The sequence below is a fragment of the Natator depressus genome, chromosome 6, assembly GCF_965152275.1.
Source record: "Natator depressus isolate rNatDep1 chromosome 6, rNatDep2.hap1, whole genome shotgun sequence".
In the NCBI taxonomy this organism is placed as follows: domain Eukaryota; kingdom Metazoa; phylum Chordata; order Testudines; family Cheloniidae; genus Natator; species Natator depressus.
In genome coordinates, this window is record NC_134239.1 from 89,699,582 (window position 1) to 89,717,369 (window position 17,788).

Below are 17,788 nucleotides of genomic sequence, written 5' to 3' on the forward strand. Positions count from 1 at the left end.
GCACAAAGCCTCTGCTGGGAGCTGGATGGCAGCCACATTAGAGGAAGGAAAGGAACAGCTGGGTTCACTTCATTCTCCCTCATAAGCTAGGGAAAGGGGAGGAAGCAGCAATAGATTTCCACCGCACTTCATGTCCGTACAGTGCGAGCAGTCTTGCTGCGGAGCAGGAGATTGGAGGGAGGCCTTGGCCAGGTAGGAGGGCTGACTTACACTCCAGGGTGAGGTGGGCTAAAGGTGGCTGCTCCTTGTCACTCAGGCTGGGTCTCCCTCTCTCTAGTAGAAGGCAAGACTCTGCACCTTCCACAGTTTTCTATTGTTTATTACAAACTGCCCCGTGAACATAGACACATACAAAACACAGCAGCACCAGGGGCTGGACTTGGTGTCTCCTCCCACACAGATCTCCAGCAGATCATGGATGGCTCTACTCCTCCTCCCTGCAGGTGCCCTGGGGGAAGAACTATGCTGGGCATGGCTGGGAACTGGTCCCCTTGCCGGCCTGGGAGCTGAGAATGTCTCAGGCAATGCCTACAGTGGGACAGCCCCCACAGGCTTGGGGCTAGGTTTTATCACTGGTCATCATTAAAACACTGCCTGTACAGGTGAAATCAATTACTAATGAAGAGTGATTAACGAGAAGTCAAACAATCATGTGATGGCAGGGGATAGAGAACCAGAGAGGGGGCCAGGGAGGTAAGCTGGCAGGAGTTTGGCAGGGGAGATGCAGATGCAGCAGGCAGGTGATTCTAACATACGTGGGACCCTTGGCTTCAGTTTTTCTTCTTGTTTCGTGACACTGCTTCCACGTCCAGGTATTGCAGCCCAATCAACATGCCCAGGATGGAGAAACCTGAGACACAGATGGAAAGCAAGTGGGTGCCAGAAACACTGCCCATAGGAAGGGAACTTTACCTCTCCACACTCCCCTCATCTGAGCTCTACCCCAGCCTCCTAGCTCTCAGGGGAATCATGGAGTGAGCTGTACTTACTTGCCACCATCAGGGGTGCCAGGACGCCAATCGTCGGGGCTGCTGTGCCGTACACAAACACTTCAGAGAGGAAGTGGCCCAGGGCTATGAGGAAGGTCAAGAGTGTGATGTGATAGAGGCTGCCAGGAGCAGAGAGAAACAGAGGGCAGTTAGTGGGTAGCATAGAGTGGGGGGGGCACAAGCCTAGCAGGGAAAGGGAAAGAGCAGGATGGAGAGAGCCAGCCCAGTCCATCCTCACACTGTGGAGTGAGATCCAATTCCAGCCTAGCAGCGGCAGGATGGGGAAACCTCAGCCAAGTCCCTTCCCAGCCTCTTTGGTGCCTGAGGCATTTTCTCTCACAATCTTCCTTGTGCCCACAAAAGTGTTAGAGCCTTTTTTACATGGTGAAAGTTACCTGTTGTTGACAATACGTTGTCCTAATCCCTGCCAATCAAGGCTAAAATGGCAGCTGCAAGTGCAAACGTTACTGTCAAGGAAGGGGCCTAGAGATGAGTAGGATGCTTTCAGTAATGAGAGCGTAAAGGCTTGGTCCTGTCTACACTAAACTCAAACAGTTACCAACTCCAGTTGAAGAGCTCTGGGAAGATCTGATAATTTCCTAATGTTGACCCTTCCTTATTCTGTAAAGTGACTATGTACCGATGGCCTCTTCTCGTTTTGCTGGGCCCTTCCTATCTTGGTAGCAGTGTCAGAACTGCCAACTTCTGTGACCAGTGGTGCTGGAACTAGGGGTGGAACACCCCCGGCTTGAAGTAATAATAACAAACACCAAATACATGGTTTCCATCATCAGCACCCCCACTACAAAAATTGTTCCAGCACCCCTGTCTGCGACTAAAATAAATCTTGGCAGCTTTTTACTCCTGTTAAGCCAGCTGAGAGAGAATGAGTTGGATTCTCTTCCAGCCAATACATCATAGTAAAGGATTCTGCTGAAGTTCCAATCTGTTACATCAAAACGGCTAGAATGGGGCAGCACAGGTGGCACCGAGGACAGAATCTGTCCTGATGAACCTTCCCTACTGATGATGTGCAAAAAGGAAAGCATCCTGCTTGACTCTCACAGCCCAGGGTGAGTTTTGAGAAGAAATGAGAAGAAAAAACATCTTTTTATTTGTAAACAGCAAATATGATATGGACCTCACTGCGACACAAACATGGGGCCAATAAGGCATTTTACAGCTTTTTGCAGGAGAATGGCACTTTAAAAAAGGAAATCTGAGTTGATCTGGGAGTACTAAGCAGGTTAGGCAGGCAGGATAAGAGATGCGGTGGAGTCAGTGGGGAGGGCAGGATCGCCCAGTGCACTGGGAAGAGAAAGTGGTCAGTCTGAGGCACAGAGCTGTATTGGGCTGAGAAGGAGGTAGGGGAGGCAGAGCCTTTATTCCTGGGAGTATGAGGCAACTCCAGAAGACCAGTGCCCAGGGTGGTGTCCAGCCCCCTGGGACTTCTGGGAAGACAGCACAGCCCATCTGTCCAGAGGAAGAGATGATGAGAGAATGTCTCAAAGGAAAGCAGGGGCAATGGGAACTTAGCCTTTAAGGACAAGCATCACCTCCTTGTCCCAAAGCTGTTCAATGAGGGGGCACCACAGGACCGTCTTCTGATGTTGCAGGAAGGGGTCCAGCTGTAGGCAGGTTTCACGGACGCGGAGGAGATCAAGCTCATCATCAAACAGAAGCGCACGGACATGCATGGATTGCCATTGTAGGGGCAGATGGGGATGAGGCGTATGTGTGCGCACAAGGGGACTGGTATGAACTTGAGGGGACAAGGGATTGGGAAATGGTGGAGGCACCCCATAATACAAGAAGAGAAGCTGATTTGGGCTGCCTCTGGCCTGGAGCAGTCCGCAAATCCAGCACCTAAGCTGATGTTATACCTGAGCTCTGCTGCCCTCTAGGGGCCACAACTGCAATTTGCTGCAGATTCCATTAGAACACAAAACCCTTCCAAGAAACAACCCGCTGCTCAGGATGTGCCCCCTCCATGGCAACTCACAGACCAGCTGGCCTGAGTTCACCCCCTCTACAAATATACCCAGCAGAGAGAACCACCAGCCTCCCACCTCCACCGCACACAGTCATTCATCCAGTGTGTACTAGAGATACATATGGAAGTCACCCTGCTCTGACACTACTGCCAGACAGAAGTTCCCCTATTACCAGAGGAATAAACAGCCAGCCTCAGTGCCCATCCAACATAGGCTATCCCCTCTAGTTACAAAGACAACCACCAGCTGACGCTGGCCCCAATCAATGTGTATGTGCTCCCTTCAGACCCACAGCTGGGTACATGGCACATGACTTGGGATGAGTTGCCATACAATCCTTAACAAACAGGCGCCATGCACCAGTATGATGGCAGTGTTGCTAAGCACCCAGTATCACCAGGGTAATGAAGCCACCGGGCTGAGGGTTCCAGAATGAGGATCAGAAACATTATAGCAGCGGTTCTCAACTGGGGTCTGTGAGCCCTCTCAAGGGGGCTGCAGGGCCCCGCAGCGGAAGCCCTGATCCCCAGCACCGCCCCGCGGGGATGAAGCCCTGATCCCCAGCACCCCCTACAGGGCTGAAGCAGTGAGGCACAGGGCTGAATCCTGGAGCCCCAAGCCCTTGTGCTCCCGGTGGGACAGAAGCCCTGAGTACATGGACAGAGTTAGGGACATGGAGGGCTCCCCCACGCCAACTGCAGCACAAGATCACGGCAGTTCCCGGGGGCAGCTCCACACCTCCCCTGCCCCTCCTCTCCCTGCCCCCTGGCCAGGTCGGAGGCAGGAACCCGAAGCTGGAGCCAGGCAGTGAGAGACAGCTGCTACTCTGGCTGGTACATGGTGCGGGCAGCAGCAGCATTTCTTCCACTCCTGCTGGTGCCCCAGCTTGAAGTTGCTTCTCGGCTCCCAGACACCTTTGCTCCTGTAGAGGTAGCCGGTAAGAGCCCCCAGGTTGGAGAGACCCGGCTCTGTGGCTGGCAGATCCCTCCGGAACAGGGACTGCAGGGGAATCCTCCCAGCACACAGCCCCTAATACCGCTCTCCCTACACCAGGGGTGGGCAAACTACGGCCCGCAGGCCGGATCTGTCCCATCAGGGCTTTGGATCCGTCCTGCGGGATTGCCACCCCTGTGGCGCCGTGGGCCCCGCGCCACTCCCAGAAGCAGCCAGCACCACGGTCCCTGCGGTCCCTGGGGGGGTGGGAGGGGCGGTAGAGGGCTCTGCATGCTGCCCTCGCCTGCAGGCATTGCCCCACACAGCTCCCATTGGCCAGGAACGGGGAACTGGGGCAGCAAGGACATGGTGCTGGCTGCTTCTGGGAGCAGCGCGGGGCCAGAGCAGGCAGGGAGCCCGCCTTAGCCCCACTGCCACCACAGAGCCACTCTAGGTAAGCGACACCGGGCCAGAGCCCACACCCCAAACCCCAACTCCCTGCCCTAAGCCCCCTGCTGCACCCCTACCCCCTGCCCTGAGCCCTCTGCCGCACCCCAATCCCCAGTCGCACCCCTCCTGCACCCCAACCCCCTGCGCTGGGCCCCTCTCGTACACCCGCACCCCTCCTGAGCCCCAACCCCTTGCCCTGAGCCCCTTTCTGCACAGTGCATCCCCTCCCGCACCCTGCACTCCCTCCCTCACCCCAACCCTCTGCCCCAGCCCTACATTCATGGCCCTGCATGCCATTTCCCCATGCAGATGTGGCCCTCGGGCCAAAAAGTTTGCTCGCCCCTGCCCTACACCCTGAGCTACTCCTGTCCTGCACCCTGAACTACCTCCCTGCCAGCACACAGTCCAGTTACCCCCCCCCAAGTTGAGCTACCCCATCTGCACACAGCCCCTAGTGATGCCCTACCTCCACCCTGAGCTGCCTTCACACAGCCCCAGCATCCCCCTCTCTCCACCCTAAGCTGTTTTCAAACTTTTTGAGCTAAGCCCCCCACCTTTGAGTTATAATATTTGGTTGTGTGCCCCCCCCCCCCCCGAACCCAGACAGGCTGGGTGGCCTGCTGAGGTGAGTCAGGGGGTGGAGGTGGTGCTACCTTGCTGGACCCCACCATGCGGAGGTGGCTCAAGCCCCACTGGCCCCTGCCCCCCCAAACAGAAGTCACACTACACCTATGCCCGAAGCCTCCCCACCCCGGCTGAGCCCTCGGAGGAAAAAAGGCTGAGAACCCCTGCACTATAGGGCTTAAAAGGCCATGTCAGACCTGATAATTATTAGCTTGATCTGAGAGTTGGATTCAAGTGAGCGGCCCTTCCTCCTGTGATTCAGGGGGCAGTAGTTAAACCTCTTACTCCAAGAGCTGCCCCATAAAGGATACTGAGAGAGCAGAGATTAATCCCCCATCTTGAGCTACCTGTTAAGATGATTCAAGGGAAGACTGTCTACCCCTACCCCAAGAGGGGCCCAATAAGGGGATTTCAGGAAGCAGTTATTGACAACCCCCAAAGCTGCCCCATAAGAGGACAGAAGAAAGCTGTTATAGCAGTGACAAGTGAACACTGTGGGGAAAATGGGACACCCCTTCTCTGGTGTTTCCCTTACATACGTCTTGTTGCGGATGTCAATGGCACAGCAGCAGCGAATCACTGATGAGAGCAGAGTCCAGATGCCAAAGGTCCGAGCTTGGAGACCATTCACTGCGCAGAGAAGAAGAAACAGATGAGGAAAATGAATGCTCCTTCCCATGAGCTACCATCCCTGCAGGCTGGGCAAAGTGGTGGAGGGAAGGAAGAACATGAGATCTCCTCCCAGCTAGTGCAGTCACTCTCTCCTACTTGCTGTGGGTGTAACAAGATTTCCCAGATGATTAAAGGGCACCTGAGTGGGTGTTTCTGTAGCTGCTGGGAACCATGCATCCTTTCCAGTAACCACAGACCTTAAGGGGAAAAGGAACCAAGGCCGGTTCCAGCCCTAAAGAAGCTGTACTAAGATCACCGAGTTAAAAGTGCATTGCTGTGGGTGCTGAACAATGCTGTCTGCTGCCTGGAACTGCTGAATAGCAGCATTTGCAGGCTTGGTGAGAGGGTCGTATCTAGTGCCAACCCTTCTGGAGAAAGGGTTCCAGATCTTGGCCAGCAGGTGACCTAAGGCTGTAGAAGATGGTATAGTGGAGACAGGTTGGCACTCTCCAGAGAAGATGAGGGCTCACTGCTGAAGAAGGGATGGTGCTGGTTGCCCTTGTGAGTTTAGGCTAGCATATGGCTCACAGGTGGTTAAGACCCGAATTGTGGCTCACTTCCGAGATGTAGACAAAAGTCCTCCAGGACTTGGGGCAGGATGTTGATACATGAGGTATAGCTGATATGGTAATGCCTCCTGATGGGCAGGAAGGGAACGTGGGCTCCTTACCAAGGCTGGGTGTGCCCGTGTACAGCTTCTCGGAGAGGAAGCTGTGATCACGAAAGCTCTGCAGTGTATTCCCCATTGCAATGATGGATACCATGACCAGCCAGCTGCGCAACACATTCAGAAAACGGCTCATCATGCTCTGGTACCTGCTCTTGGGGACAAAGGCAGGAGATCAGCATCATGAAAGAAAACCATATGGATTCCACCCCCTAGAACACTTCCACTTAAACCAGGGTCCAGGCTTTTCCACAGAAAGTCCCCGTCTCTTCCCACAGATTCCCATAAAGAGACCAGCTCCTACCAGATATGACCTGCACTACACCCCTCGTAATGCAAAGGTAGAAATCTGTATGTCCATCAAAAGGGGATGGAAAAGCATGATGCTGTCTCACTGTGGGAGGTCACTAATCCTCTGGGTCCTGGGCCAAACTTGACCAAGTAGGTCCTGTTCACAAACTTTTGGTGCATCCTCTCCACCTTCCTCTCTCCCCGATTGGCAGCATCAGCTTGCCACAGAGCCCCAAAGAGAGACGTCTGCAAAACTGATAGTGTATTGAGCTCCCTGTATGGCAAAGCTGGGCACTGACCCCACAACACCAAGGCTTGGCCTTCCGCGTTAATGCATCCTACTCGCCAATGCCAGTGTAGAGATTTGCACTCCCCGCTCCACTGTCCCAAGGCTGCACCCCACTTCACTTCCTCCTGCCCCATCCCCTCCCTGCCCCAAATCTCTCACACAAGTCCCCCAACCCCTTTCTGCCCTGACTCCCATCACCTCCCTGTTGCCCTTCCCCAACAGATCCCCGGAGCCCATCCATGCTCCAGTCCTCCCACGATCTCCCCCAAACCCCTGCACCGCATCCTCCGACCAGCCCTCATGCCACTCCACACCTGCTCCCAGCCCCACAGCCCCACCGACTCCCCACCTCTATGCAGCAGCAGCCCCGCCCCTGGGAGCTCGGCGTATTGATTGGTTCCCTGTTAGCCCTGCCCTTACTCTGATTGGCTGTTAGACCCACCTCTACTCACACGCCGTGTGGATTGATAGGTCAGTGTCCGAATCAAAGACACTAAGGGGGCTCCGCCCCTGAGGCGCGGTGACGTAAAATATGGACCCAGCCCATACTTCGGCTTTCTCGGTCGCCATGTTGGAGGAGGCGGAAGCTGTAAGTGGCGCGGGCATGGCGTGCGCTTGCGTCTGCGCCTGCGCGGCGGGAAGAGCGAAGGGGGGGTGCCGCTGGCGCCTGCGCAGCAGGGAATTAGGGCGGTTGCCTGCCTGTTGGTTGTTGTAGTAACCGGGGAAGCGTCAGGAGGAGGGCGCCGGGGCTGAGTTGCCCGGACCTCAGCCCCCGTCCCCGGAAGATGAGGCTGTAGGTACGGGGGGAAGGCGGGAGGGGTCTGGTGCCATCCCAGGGGCTCCTGGAACTCCCGTGGGTTCCCCGCGGCGGGGGAAGCGGCAGGTGCCGCTCGGCAGTGCGGAGGGCAGCCTGGTATGATCCTGGGCTCGCTAGCCCCGAGGCAGTTGCGTCCGGCGGGGCTGGCTGGCTGTGTGGCGCGCTGCGGGGCCAGGTGCCTCCCCGGAGCGCGGCCGGGCCCCCGGCTGGCAGGTGGGGTCGCGCGGCGTGGGGCGGGGCCGCTGCCTTGGGAAGCCCCTTATCTCAGGCAGCCTGTGGTGTCCCCTGGCCCCTAGGCGTCACCAGGGTGCGGGCCTCTCGGCGCATCCCGGACAGACCCTTCTGGCCGGGCTAATGGGGAGAGTCGGAGGCTCCCGCACGGGCAGTGACCAGAGGGAGGTGGGTCGGCACTGGGCCGCGTGGCGGTCTAGTCCTTCCTTCGTAGGCGGTAAAGCCCGAAGAGACCATCAGAGCCTCTCGTCTGAGCTCCTGTATAAGCCAGGCCAGAGAACTTCCGCCAGTTACCCGTGTGTGGAGCCCCAGGGCTTGTGTCTGAGGAAAGCATGTCCCTATAAGGAAAGCCTTTGAGGAAGAAAGTGCTGAAGCAGCTAGACCTTTTCAGGCTGGTCTCTGAGTCAGGCGCACAGGAAAGTCACTTTCTCCTCTGGGGTGCTGAATCAGCCCAATGACACCCGGGCAAACTAGCCTGGGACTCCCTGCACTGGAGCTGTTCTTCCCAGGGAAGGTCTCTCAGGGGGATTCTTTGTGATGGTAGAAAGCCCCAAAGGAGCATCATTGTGACTAAAAGATAGCAGTGCTATATCTCAGGTCAGCGCAGTGCCCCATCTAGTCAAGTGTCCTGGACTAGTGGCTAGAACCTGATGGTTCAGAGGAAAGTGCAAGAACTTAGTTATGGAAGTTTCTTCTTGCCTCCTGGCAGCAAGTAGGTTGGTTTATGCCCTGTAGCAGTAGGGTTTATGTCCCATGTAGATCTGTGTAGCTGTAGTGCTGAGCTGACTTATGTCTCTAGGCTATTCTGCTCAGTCATATACTCATAATCCTGATGATTATTGCAGGTAGCTGCACTGGCTTAGATCTACTGATTCTATATGAAAGGGTCTAGGAGACCACTGTGACTGGGCTGCATGAAAACTCCCATAGGAGATGCCAGTTGGGATGGCTCGGGACCTGGAGGAAACTGGCTCGTCCTTGGAGGAGGAAGAGGTGGAAGAAGGACCAGAGTAAGTGAAAACATACGTAGTGCCTGAACCTTAGTTATGCTTCACCTGGAATGTACTGGGGTCTTTGGAGATATTTACTAATCTAGTGTGACAGCTGCATTCTCTCTTCTCCCATCCGTCAAGTCTGTGTATTGAGGAGGGAAATAGATGGGGTGAGACTTGGGCTTTTAATCATAAAGAAGGATCAGGGTCACATGGTGTGTTTGGTAGGTGCATAACTCCTTGCTTTGGGAAGCCTAAAAGGCCCCTCTTTCCTGTAGAGAGGGAGCCTCTGGAAGGAGAGGAGGCCTTAGCTGTGATTTCTCTCGCTCCACTCATTTGCTGTCTTCCTATCTATTGCTACATTCTTTCATGACTCACTGGCATCCCCTTCTCACTTGGGGTGGATTCTCTTTGGTGCCATTCAGGGAAATATGGGTAGCCCCTGTTCTGCTGGCTGCATTTGCTTTTGTTTTCACCTGTGGGAGCACAAGGAATTGCAGAGCAGCCTGCTGTATTATGTCGGGCATTTGAGGGCTCTTGCCCCCCATGTTGTATTTAAGCTTAATTGGAGCTATGTTTCTTCCTCTCATCTTTGAGTTCTTGTCAGCACTAACCCCCAGCTTTGTCTAGCACCTCTTTCCATCTCTGCTGCTCCAGGGTTGTCCATTTCCAGAATGGTGTCCTGCTCCCACATTAGCTGAGTTTGCTTTAACAAGCTAGGTTCCCTTGTTTCTCAAAGACCACTCTCAGCATAGCAGGACTCTGAGGGAAAGGCTTCCCCAAGCTGACCATGCAAAGGGCCTCTACCTATTGCTCCAGACAAAATCGAGCTGGCCCGTTGTCCTCCAACATCCCAGGGAAGGGGTAGCAGGGCCCAGGTTTGTGTCCTTCAGTCAGACCACAGTTTGTCAATGTCTGCACCAAGTGACCAAGGTCATGGTAGGGATGAATGTGAACAGTTGCTTGGAGAATAGTCTGAGCCCTAGTGGCCTCACTGCAAATCCTCAGGGCAGAGCTTAACCTAAAGCCTCTTTCTGCTGTCTTGGCTCTATTTCCACTTATGTAAGGTGCTAGCCTGTGCTCTGGTGCTGCTGTACACTGGCCCTGGGTGAGCAATTGAATTCACCTAAGGGTGGGTGGGAGGATTCTGGGGCCAGATAGGAGGGCTCAGCTGTGAATGGTCTGGTTGGATGGGGGAAGGGAGCATAGATGGGGCTTGCCTTTATTTAGGGAAAATAAATGTTAAAATGTTCACATTTGGTCTGATACATTGGATGGTCTATGGGGAAAAATGATCTGTCCTATCCAATGTGGGGAGGGAGCCCATGCAGATTACTACTTTACCTCAGCCTTGAGAAGGTGCCCATACAGGAAGCTTCTTGTGCACCTCTGTCTAGAAATGCAGAAGTGGGGTGGAGGTAGACAGGTACCTCTCTATTCATTTATACCCAAAGGTACAGGCAAGCATATTGAATGACTTTTTTTAAGAGTTTATCACTGGTGAAAAGTCTCAGCCTATTTTAATATTGGGTTGGTGGGCAGGTGAGGGAGGGACCACTAAGCCCAGAACTCAACAGATTCAAAGAATGATAAAAACAGGGATCTAGCTGGGGCACAAGCAGAGAATCCTGTGTAATGCCCACTGCTCTAAAAAGGAGCCCTTGGAGACTGAATCCTTTGTGCCTCACCCACAGTGTGCCTTCCCCTGTCCTGGAGAGAATTCAGATTTTATAATTCTTTCAGTTATTGGCCTTTCTCCTGAGATTGTAAAGGTGAAGGGGGGACATTTGAGCTGGTGGTTTTTTGATGTAGACACCTGTTTGGCAGGAATTTGCATTGAAGCCAGGGATTTATTTCATATTGGCTGAACCATCTTCTATTGGTGAGAGACAAGCTTTTGAGCTTACACAGAGCGCTTCCTCAGGTCAGATCTGAAGAAGACATGTAAGTTCAAAAGCTTGTCTTTCATCAACAGAAGTCTCTCCAATAAAGGATATTACACCACCCATCTTGTCCCTCTAATTCAGGGGTCGGCAACCTTTCAGAAGTGGTGTGCTGAGTCTTCATTTATTCACTCCAATTTAAGGTTTCGCGTTCCAGTAATACATTTTAGAGGGTCTCGTTCTATAAGTCTGTAATATATAACTAAACTATTTTTGTATGTAAAAAGGTTTTTAAAATGTTTAAGAAGCTTCATTTGAAATTAAATTAAAATGCAGATTTTATCAGTTTAGTGTGATCCTTGCCCTTGCTTTTCCTTGCTGAGTTTTCCAATCTCTGGCATGTATTTGAATATTTTAAGCTGCACACAGGCTTCTGAGTGAATGGTTGTTAACTGGCTTCAAGAGCAACAAAGGACCGATTTCATGTATGAAAATACCTGTTCACACAGGTATGTGGATCCAAATGCTGAAAGCATTGCAAACGCAATTTTCTTCAAACAGTTAAATTTCACTGGCAGGGACGTCCAGCAGGTCAGAATAGAGGCCCCATGATCTCTCTCGGTAGCTTCAAGTGCACTCCGCAGATCTCCAAACTTTGATGCCCACAATTCTGAGCTTTTTAACTGAATGAGCAGCATTTTGAAATCTTCAACACCCATCCACTGAAATACAGACAAATCCAAGTTGTTCACTGAACTTTTCAGGTTTAATTAGAAAAGAAAGCACTGGGCCAAATTGCTGGAAATCTTGAAATCAGTCAGAAAATTCTGAGTCCAGTTTTTGCATGTACATTCTAATCTCAATGTCAAACGCAGTGTGCTGTTCCACGTGGCATGATAGTGATGTAAGCAGCAAATCAGGACTTAAAAATATACCAGAACAGTGGTGCTGGAACAGTTTTTAAGGTGGGGGTGCTGAGCTGTGTTCCCCCTTGCCCCTGTCTGCATCCCTCACGCCAGCTGCTGGCTGAGTGCCCCAGGACCAGGGGCCGGCAGCGGGCTGAGTGGGGCTAGCGGACGGAACCCCAGCTGGCAGGGGACCGGCGGCCAGTACCCCAGGCCAGCAGTGGAGCCTCCGGGACCAGCGGCCAGGACCCAGGCAGTGTGAGTGCCACTGAAAATCAGCTTGCGTGCCGCAGGTTGCCTACCCCTGCTCTAATTTTGTGGGACAAACACAGCTACAATAACACTGCATATTGGCTGAATAGATCTTTGGGGTCCACTATCCACCTGGGTGGGATTTGAAGCAAGGATTGGAGGTGGGAGCTCTATATCCTACCCATACACTGAGTCATCATGTACCATGGAATGAGTTCTACGGTGACCAGGGTAAGCACTTCCCGGGGCAAGGCTGCATTAGGAACTTTCAATATCTCCGAGCACACAGACTGATGATGCAGGCCTAGCAAACTAGCTGGTATCTGCTGCAGCCTTGTCAGCTCAGACCCTGGACTGTAGCCTCACCTAATAGAAATGTTGCTTGTTTTGCCTGACCAGCATCCCTCTGGCATGTGTCTGAAGAAGCTACCGATAATGCCAAAAATTTTACATATCTGCATGTCTGCCCTTCTGTATGTGTCTTTCTCTTCTGAATAATCCATGTAGATATAAAAGATGTCCTACCCCTTCTCAGGGTGTTTTTTCTGTAACTATTCATGTTTGATTTTCCTTGGCAGTGAGTTATAAGGACTCTGAGCTTTATCCACTTATTTTTGCCTTCTGTGCTTTTATATTTACACAACAGCTTTCAATAGTTTGTGCTGCATTTCTCTTCAGCTGCTTAAAGTCTTGTCACAGCTCTAGAGGTGTGCCCCCTCTTGGCCACCCACCAGACTGCTGAATCCCTGAATATTTTAATTACTCTCTCTGAACAGAGACCAGCCATTGCCACTGTCTTAGGATCTCTGGGCACACTCTTGGGGTGCAGATCTTCTTTCTAGCACTCCTGCCTGAGAGGTGCAGTCAGGTGGTTCCTTGCCCAGCCCCTAGGCTCAGTGCGGACCCCTCAGACTTACCACCTTCCAGAATTCCAGTTGGGTGGGTGTTCTGGGCCCACAGCTTACCTCTTCAAGGCACATGTAGTACGTATAACATGTTAAATGCAGACACTGTGTACAGGATTCTAAAACACAGGTTTTCCTCTCTACTTTCCCACTCCTTGCAGACAAGTTGGGGAATTATGTTCTCACAGCTCCAGCTAACCTGCTGAGCATATCTGTCTGGTCAGAGTACACTTGTTTAAAGTTAAGTACTCTCCATTGTCCTTAGTCTGGTGTGGACATTCTATAGGTTGTCAGTCCATGCTGGATATGCATAGAGGAGCATTCTGTGATAAAGTAGTTTTACAACTTCAATACTGTATCAACCAGGATTCATAAGTTGTACAGACACATTCACCAGACTGTCAACTCTAGCTGCAGGCTTTTCTCTTCCATGTTATGGAACTGGCTACCTCAGTGCAGGTAAAGCAGGCCACTGATCTGCTGATAGAGAAGGTGCTCCATCCTGGTGCTGAGCCTTTGAACACATACAAACTTCAGTGTGTTTACACTGATAGTCTGGGGCTTTAAGGCAATGTCATGTTGACACTGCATAGTGAGATGTGGCCCGTGCTAGGCAACAACAGGGCATGGTCAGTTTAGCCAATCTTAGTTTCTGTTTGGTACAATACAGTTTCTGTTTCCATTCCTGTTTCATAGAATATCAGGGTTGGAAGGGACCTCAGGAGGTCATCTAGTCCAACCCCCTGCTCAAAGCAGGACCGATCCCCACCTCAAGGACCAGGCCCACCTCAAGGACTGAACTCACAACCCTGGGTTTAGTAGGCCAATGCTCAAACCACTGAGCTGTTGCCAGGCTTATCTTGTAGTATTCTGTGTTTAGATACCTTAACAAAAAATAACTTTTAAAAAATCTGCAAAACCAAAGAGGAAGCGAGACTGAGGTGCAAAAGGGGCTATGCCCAAACTACCTAGCTAAGGGTTGGACTGAACTGGGATCAAATTGAACAGATTGCAGCTGTTCTCCCCTTTTAATAGGGGCTGCTGATCCCAGTATGCAGTGTGGCGTGGCTGCTTGGCTCAAAATAGATTATTGGATTCTGGCACCTGTAGCCTCCATAGGCGGCCGAGTGGCCATGGACAACCCTGTGGAATTCTGGGCTGCAATCCTACTGTCTTTGACATAAGTTAAAAAGAAAAGGTGCCGATAGCGTCACCTGGTGTGTAGAACAATGTGTGATTCTTGTTGCTTGTTTAATTTCTGAGCCCAGGATGCCACACAGTGGCCACATAGCACACTTGGGAGTACATATCTGAAGCCAGGCAGTAGTGAACTGGCATGCAATCCTTATACTGCAGAATGGCTCCTGCTTTGCTTGGGTTGGTGAGGCTAGGAATGTGGATATGGTGCTTGCTGTATTCCTCTGTTCTTGGGTATGGATCTTGCTTTGTGTAGAGATGTGATTCCTGAGACCTTTAGCAGAGAAGTGTGAGGCTCTTCTCGAAGTCATGCAAGTTACTTAACCAGTTATATAAATTAAATATAAACGCCAAAGGTAAAATGAAGGAAGGAAAGTAGAGATTTCAGGAGGGGTTGTCTGGATTGGCCATGTTTTGGGTTTGGTGACAGTTCTTTCTTGTTCTTGGTCAAGCCAATGCTGTCTGGAAAAATCCCGCACCTAGAGGCCTGTGTTGTGGAGGGTGACTGTTCTTCCTCGAATGAGACCTGCTTTGTTCTGGATTGGACTGATACAAAGGTGGTTTTGGGTTAGGATTTACTCGTACTTTAAGCATATCACACTTGCAGGCTGGTGTGCAAGCCTGGGACTGTATGACACTGCTATGGGGGGACTAACCAGGACCCCTTCATAGTGAGTAATCCACTGTGTATGCATGAGGCTCAGCTGCTCTCATGTTGTTAACCATCTCTCTGTTGCAGGGATCACCCATGCGTCATGTGGACTGGTGGCTGCAGGAGGATCCCCATACTGGTGTTTCATGCAGAAGCCATTCTGACCAAGGACAGTTACATCCGCCTGATTGGAGGTGGGTGCAGTGAGCTGTGCCAACTGTAGGCCTGCTGCAGTGAGGAGAGGGGCTGGGCAACCTCCAAGCAGGTGCCTTCCTCCTTTCTGAGGTGGGAAGGGAGATGTCAGGAGGGGTTGTCTGGATTGGCCATGTTTTGGGATTGGTCACAATTTTTTTTTCTTGTTGCTCAAGCCAGTGCTGGGAGCCACCTGTTTGGAAAACCTTCTGCAACTAGAGGGCTGAGTTGAGGAGAGTGGCTGTTCTCCCTTGAATGAGACTGACTTGGTTCTGGACTGGACCTAGTTGCTTCTAAATGGTTCATTGACCTGTGTTTGTATTAGAATCTAGATCAGGGTGGGCAAACTACGACCCATGGGATTGCCACCCCTGTGGCGCCAAGGCAGGCTTCCTGCCTGCACTGGCCACACGTCACTGCTGGAAGTGGCCAGCACCATCTCCTTGCAGCCCCTAAGAGAGCGGGGTTAGAAGGCTTCATGCACAGCCCTTGCCTGCAGGCACTGCCCCCCTGCAGTCCCCATTGGCTGGGAACGGGGAACCGTGGCCAATGGGCACTTCAGGGGAGGTACCCGCAGGCAAGGTCAGTGGGTGCAGCCCTCTGTGCACCCCACCCCTTTCAGCCCCACTGCCACCCTGGAGCTGCTCAAGGTAAGCAGTGCCAGGCTAGAGCCTGCATCCCATACCCCAACCCCCTGCCCTGAGCCCCTTGCACACACTGCACCCCTCCTGTGCTCCAACCCCTTGCCCTGAGCCCCTTCCTGCACGCTGCGCGCCAACCCCTTGCCCTGAGCCCCTTCCTGCATACTGCACTCCCTCCCTCCTGCACCCCAACCCTTCATTCATGCCCTGCATGCAATTTCCCCACCCAGATGTGGCCCTGGGGCCAAAAAGTTTGCCCACCCCTGATCTAGATGGTAATTCATGACTGCATAGTCAAGAAGTTAAAAACACACAAACCTGGGCAGTTTTAGTGGGACACATCAGAAATTATGCAAGTGCCCCTTGCTGGCCTAACTGCAGCATTGACCGTAACAAACCCTACTAACTTCTTGGTCCATCTCCATTATCAAGACTATTAGCAGAGAAGTAGATGTAAACAAAAGGAAGCCCAATCTCTTGTGATATTGGGGCTGGGAAACCAAAGCATTTTAGCTTCAGCTAGGGAGAGTAAAAAAATCACGTAGAAAGGTAGAGCCCTTGTAAATGGTCAGGAATTGCAAGAGTTGATATCCTTGCATTGGGTGCTGGGAGCATTTCTATTGCCAAGACTCAGGTTGTATGTAGAGAATTAGGAAAAAGCTGAATTCCCCTTGGCTTCTTTCACTAAGATGCAGACACTTTCCCCCTCCTATTGATAGATTGATGCTCTAATTGCTTATGTCCAGCCCAGGCAGGAATGCCTATGGCCCTTTTAGGTAGGATAGATAACCTGTGCGGGGAGAACTTTAGGCCCATGTAATCTGTGTCCGAGATCAGTGCTTGTGTGCTGGTAGGTGGGGTTGCTCTTACTCTGAGGACCTTATAGTGGTGTGGTGTCCTGTTTGTTTCATAGAAACTGGACATAGACAAGACTAGTCCAACCTGGCTTGTTCTCAAGGGTTTTGTCCAGTCCAGGTTTAAATGTTTTGAGTGGTGAGGCACCTACCCCTGCCCTCTGGAGACCAGTTCTCAGCAGTATGAACAAGTTCCCTGAGATTCAATCTACTTTTCTGCACTTGGTTTGCTTCCTTATTTCTAGCTTGAACTAACCTATGCAATTCCTCAGCCTCATGCTAATTCTTCTGTACCTTGGTTTGTCAATCCATTATTCCAGCCCCATGATGATTTCTTTTGTTGCTGAACTCCCTTAAATTAATAGGTCCACATAAATTACATTGTCTCCTCTATCCACTAATCTTTTAATTGTTAGTTCTTTATTTCTGATACTTCCAATGCTGCTTACTGCTCTTGGTTCTGTGATTCGCTGTGGATACTGATTTTTTCTCTCTCAAACTTTGTACTGTTTTACTCACCCCAGTCCTCCTGCTCCTTGCATTTGTACAGACTCAAAGTCCAATGCTGCTCCCTTTGCTCATGTCTCATTCATTAGATGACTGTGTAGTGTGGGCATTAGATGACTGCTATGGTGTGAGCATTCAAGTTCTGGGACCGGTGCCACATCCACAGCTGTGCATGTTAATGTGGGGCCTGTGGCATGAACCAAACAGTCTTGGCTACATGGACTTGTTTTGAGGTGTGCAGAAGATATTAGGATAACACTCTGGAGTGTTGCGAAAGAGCCCATGAGACCTGTAAAGAAATCAGGGGTTTGTTCAGAATCAAATATCTGAAAAGTCTGTGAACAGATGGTATCTCAGGCCATAAGAGACTGGACTGACTAAAGGCAGAAATTTGACCACTGAGGGATTGGTATAATCCACTGCTGCATCACTATGTGCTGTTCTACTCAGAGTTGCACAGGGATCTTGTGTAACCCTGTGCTTTGCCAAGTGCTATTGCATCTAGAGACTCATCAGGGATGTAGTATAACTGCAGGGTGCAAAGTGCTACTCCAAGACCCTACCTAACATCCTGTGTGGATGCCAGCACCACTCCGGAGCCTAGTGGCACTGTTACAACACCATCCAGAGCCAGCTGATGAAAGTCATTCAGCCATCCCTGGGGAAGATCACCATCAACTCTGCCATCCCCAGAACAGACAGCTGACTGTGACCTGACATCGTCATGATGATGCAGAAAAGAAGGTGGTCCTCATGGTGGACGTAATGGTGCCATTTGAAAACAAGTGACCCACCTTCTATGAGGTCTGGGCTCGGAAGGTGCTGAAATATACCCCGCTGGCCGACACCTG

The 17,788-nt window shown here is 51.6% G+C and overlaps 2 protein-coding genes across 11 annotated transcripts in view; one reads left to right on the plus strand and one right to left on the minus strand.

The window, feature by feature from the left end:
• Positions 1-13: 13 nt before the first annotated feature.
• ERG28 (ergosterol biosynthesis 28 homolog) lies at positions 14-7,310 on the minus strand. Of its 4 annotated transcripts, none has more exons than XM_074957120.1 (5): positions 7,259-7,310; positions 6,333-6,483; positions 5,530-5,620; positions 990-1,108; positions 14-850 (listed from the first exon to the last, which is right to left on the minus strand). In XM_074957120.1, exons 2-5 carry the CDS (start codon positions 6,466-6,468, stop codon positions 771-773), a joined length of 426 nt encoding a protein of 141 aa, XP_074813221.1. In that variant the 5' UTR covers positions 6,469-6,483; positions 7,259-7,310; the 3' UTR covers positions 14-770. The 4 variants fall into 4 exon arrangements, with proteins under 4 accessions (XP_074813221.1, XP_074813224.1, XP_074813222.1 ...); XM_074957123.1 differs by having other exon boundaries at positions 6,333-6,478; positions 7,259-7,304; XM_074957121.1 differs by lacking the exon at positions 7,259-7,310 and adding an exon at positions 7,224-7,250 and having other exon boundaries at positions 6,333-6,478.
• Positions 7,311-7,571: 261 nt separating this feature from the next.
• Positions 7,572-17,788, plus strand: part of TTLL5 (tubulin tyrosine ligase like 5) — a 213,984-nt gene continuing 203,767 nt past the window's right edge. For 6 of the 7 annotated variants that reach the window (XR_012639975.1, XM_074955972.1, XM_074955974.1 and 3 more), the window contains exons 1-3: positions 7,572-7,706; positions 8,803-8,967; positions 14,831-14,937. Coding sequence is in view for 6 of the 7 variants with exons in the window: in XM_074955972.1 (XP_074812073.1) it covers positions 8,891-8,967; positions 14,831-14,937 (184 nt within the window). In the remaining variant the exon portion in view is untranslated. The remainder of the gene's footprint in view (positions 7,707-8,802; positions 8,968-14,830; positions 14,938-17,788) is intronic. The other variant, XM_074955973.1, reaches the window with a different exon arrangement.

Excerpts from the sequence above, each read along its gene's own strand:
- ERG28 (XM_074957120.1), bottom strand. The coding sequence starts at position 6,468 with ATGATGAGCCGTTTTCTGAATGTGTTGCGCAGCTGGCTGGTCATGGTA. Across the intron at positions 1,109-5,529 it reads ATTGACATCCGCAACAAGAC|CCTCTATCACATCACACTCT; the intron begins GTATGTAAGGGA and ends TGCTCCTGGCAG. Across the intron at positions 851-989 it reads GGCACCCCTGATGGTGGCAA|GTTTCTCCATCCTGGGCATG; the intron begins GTAAGTACAGCT and ends TCTGTGTCTCAG.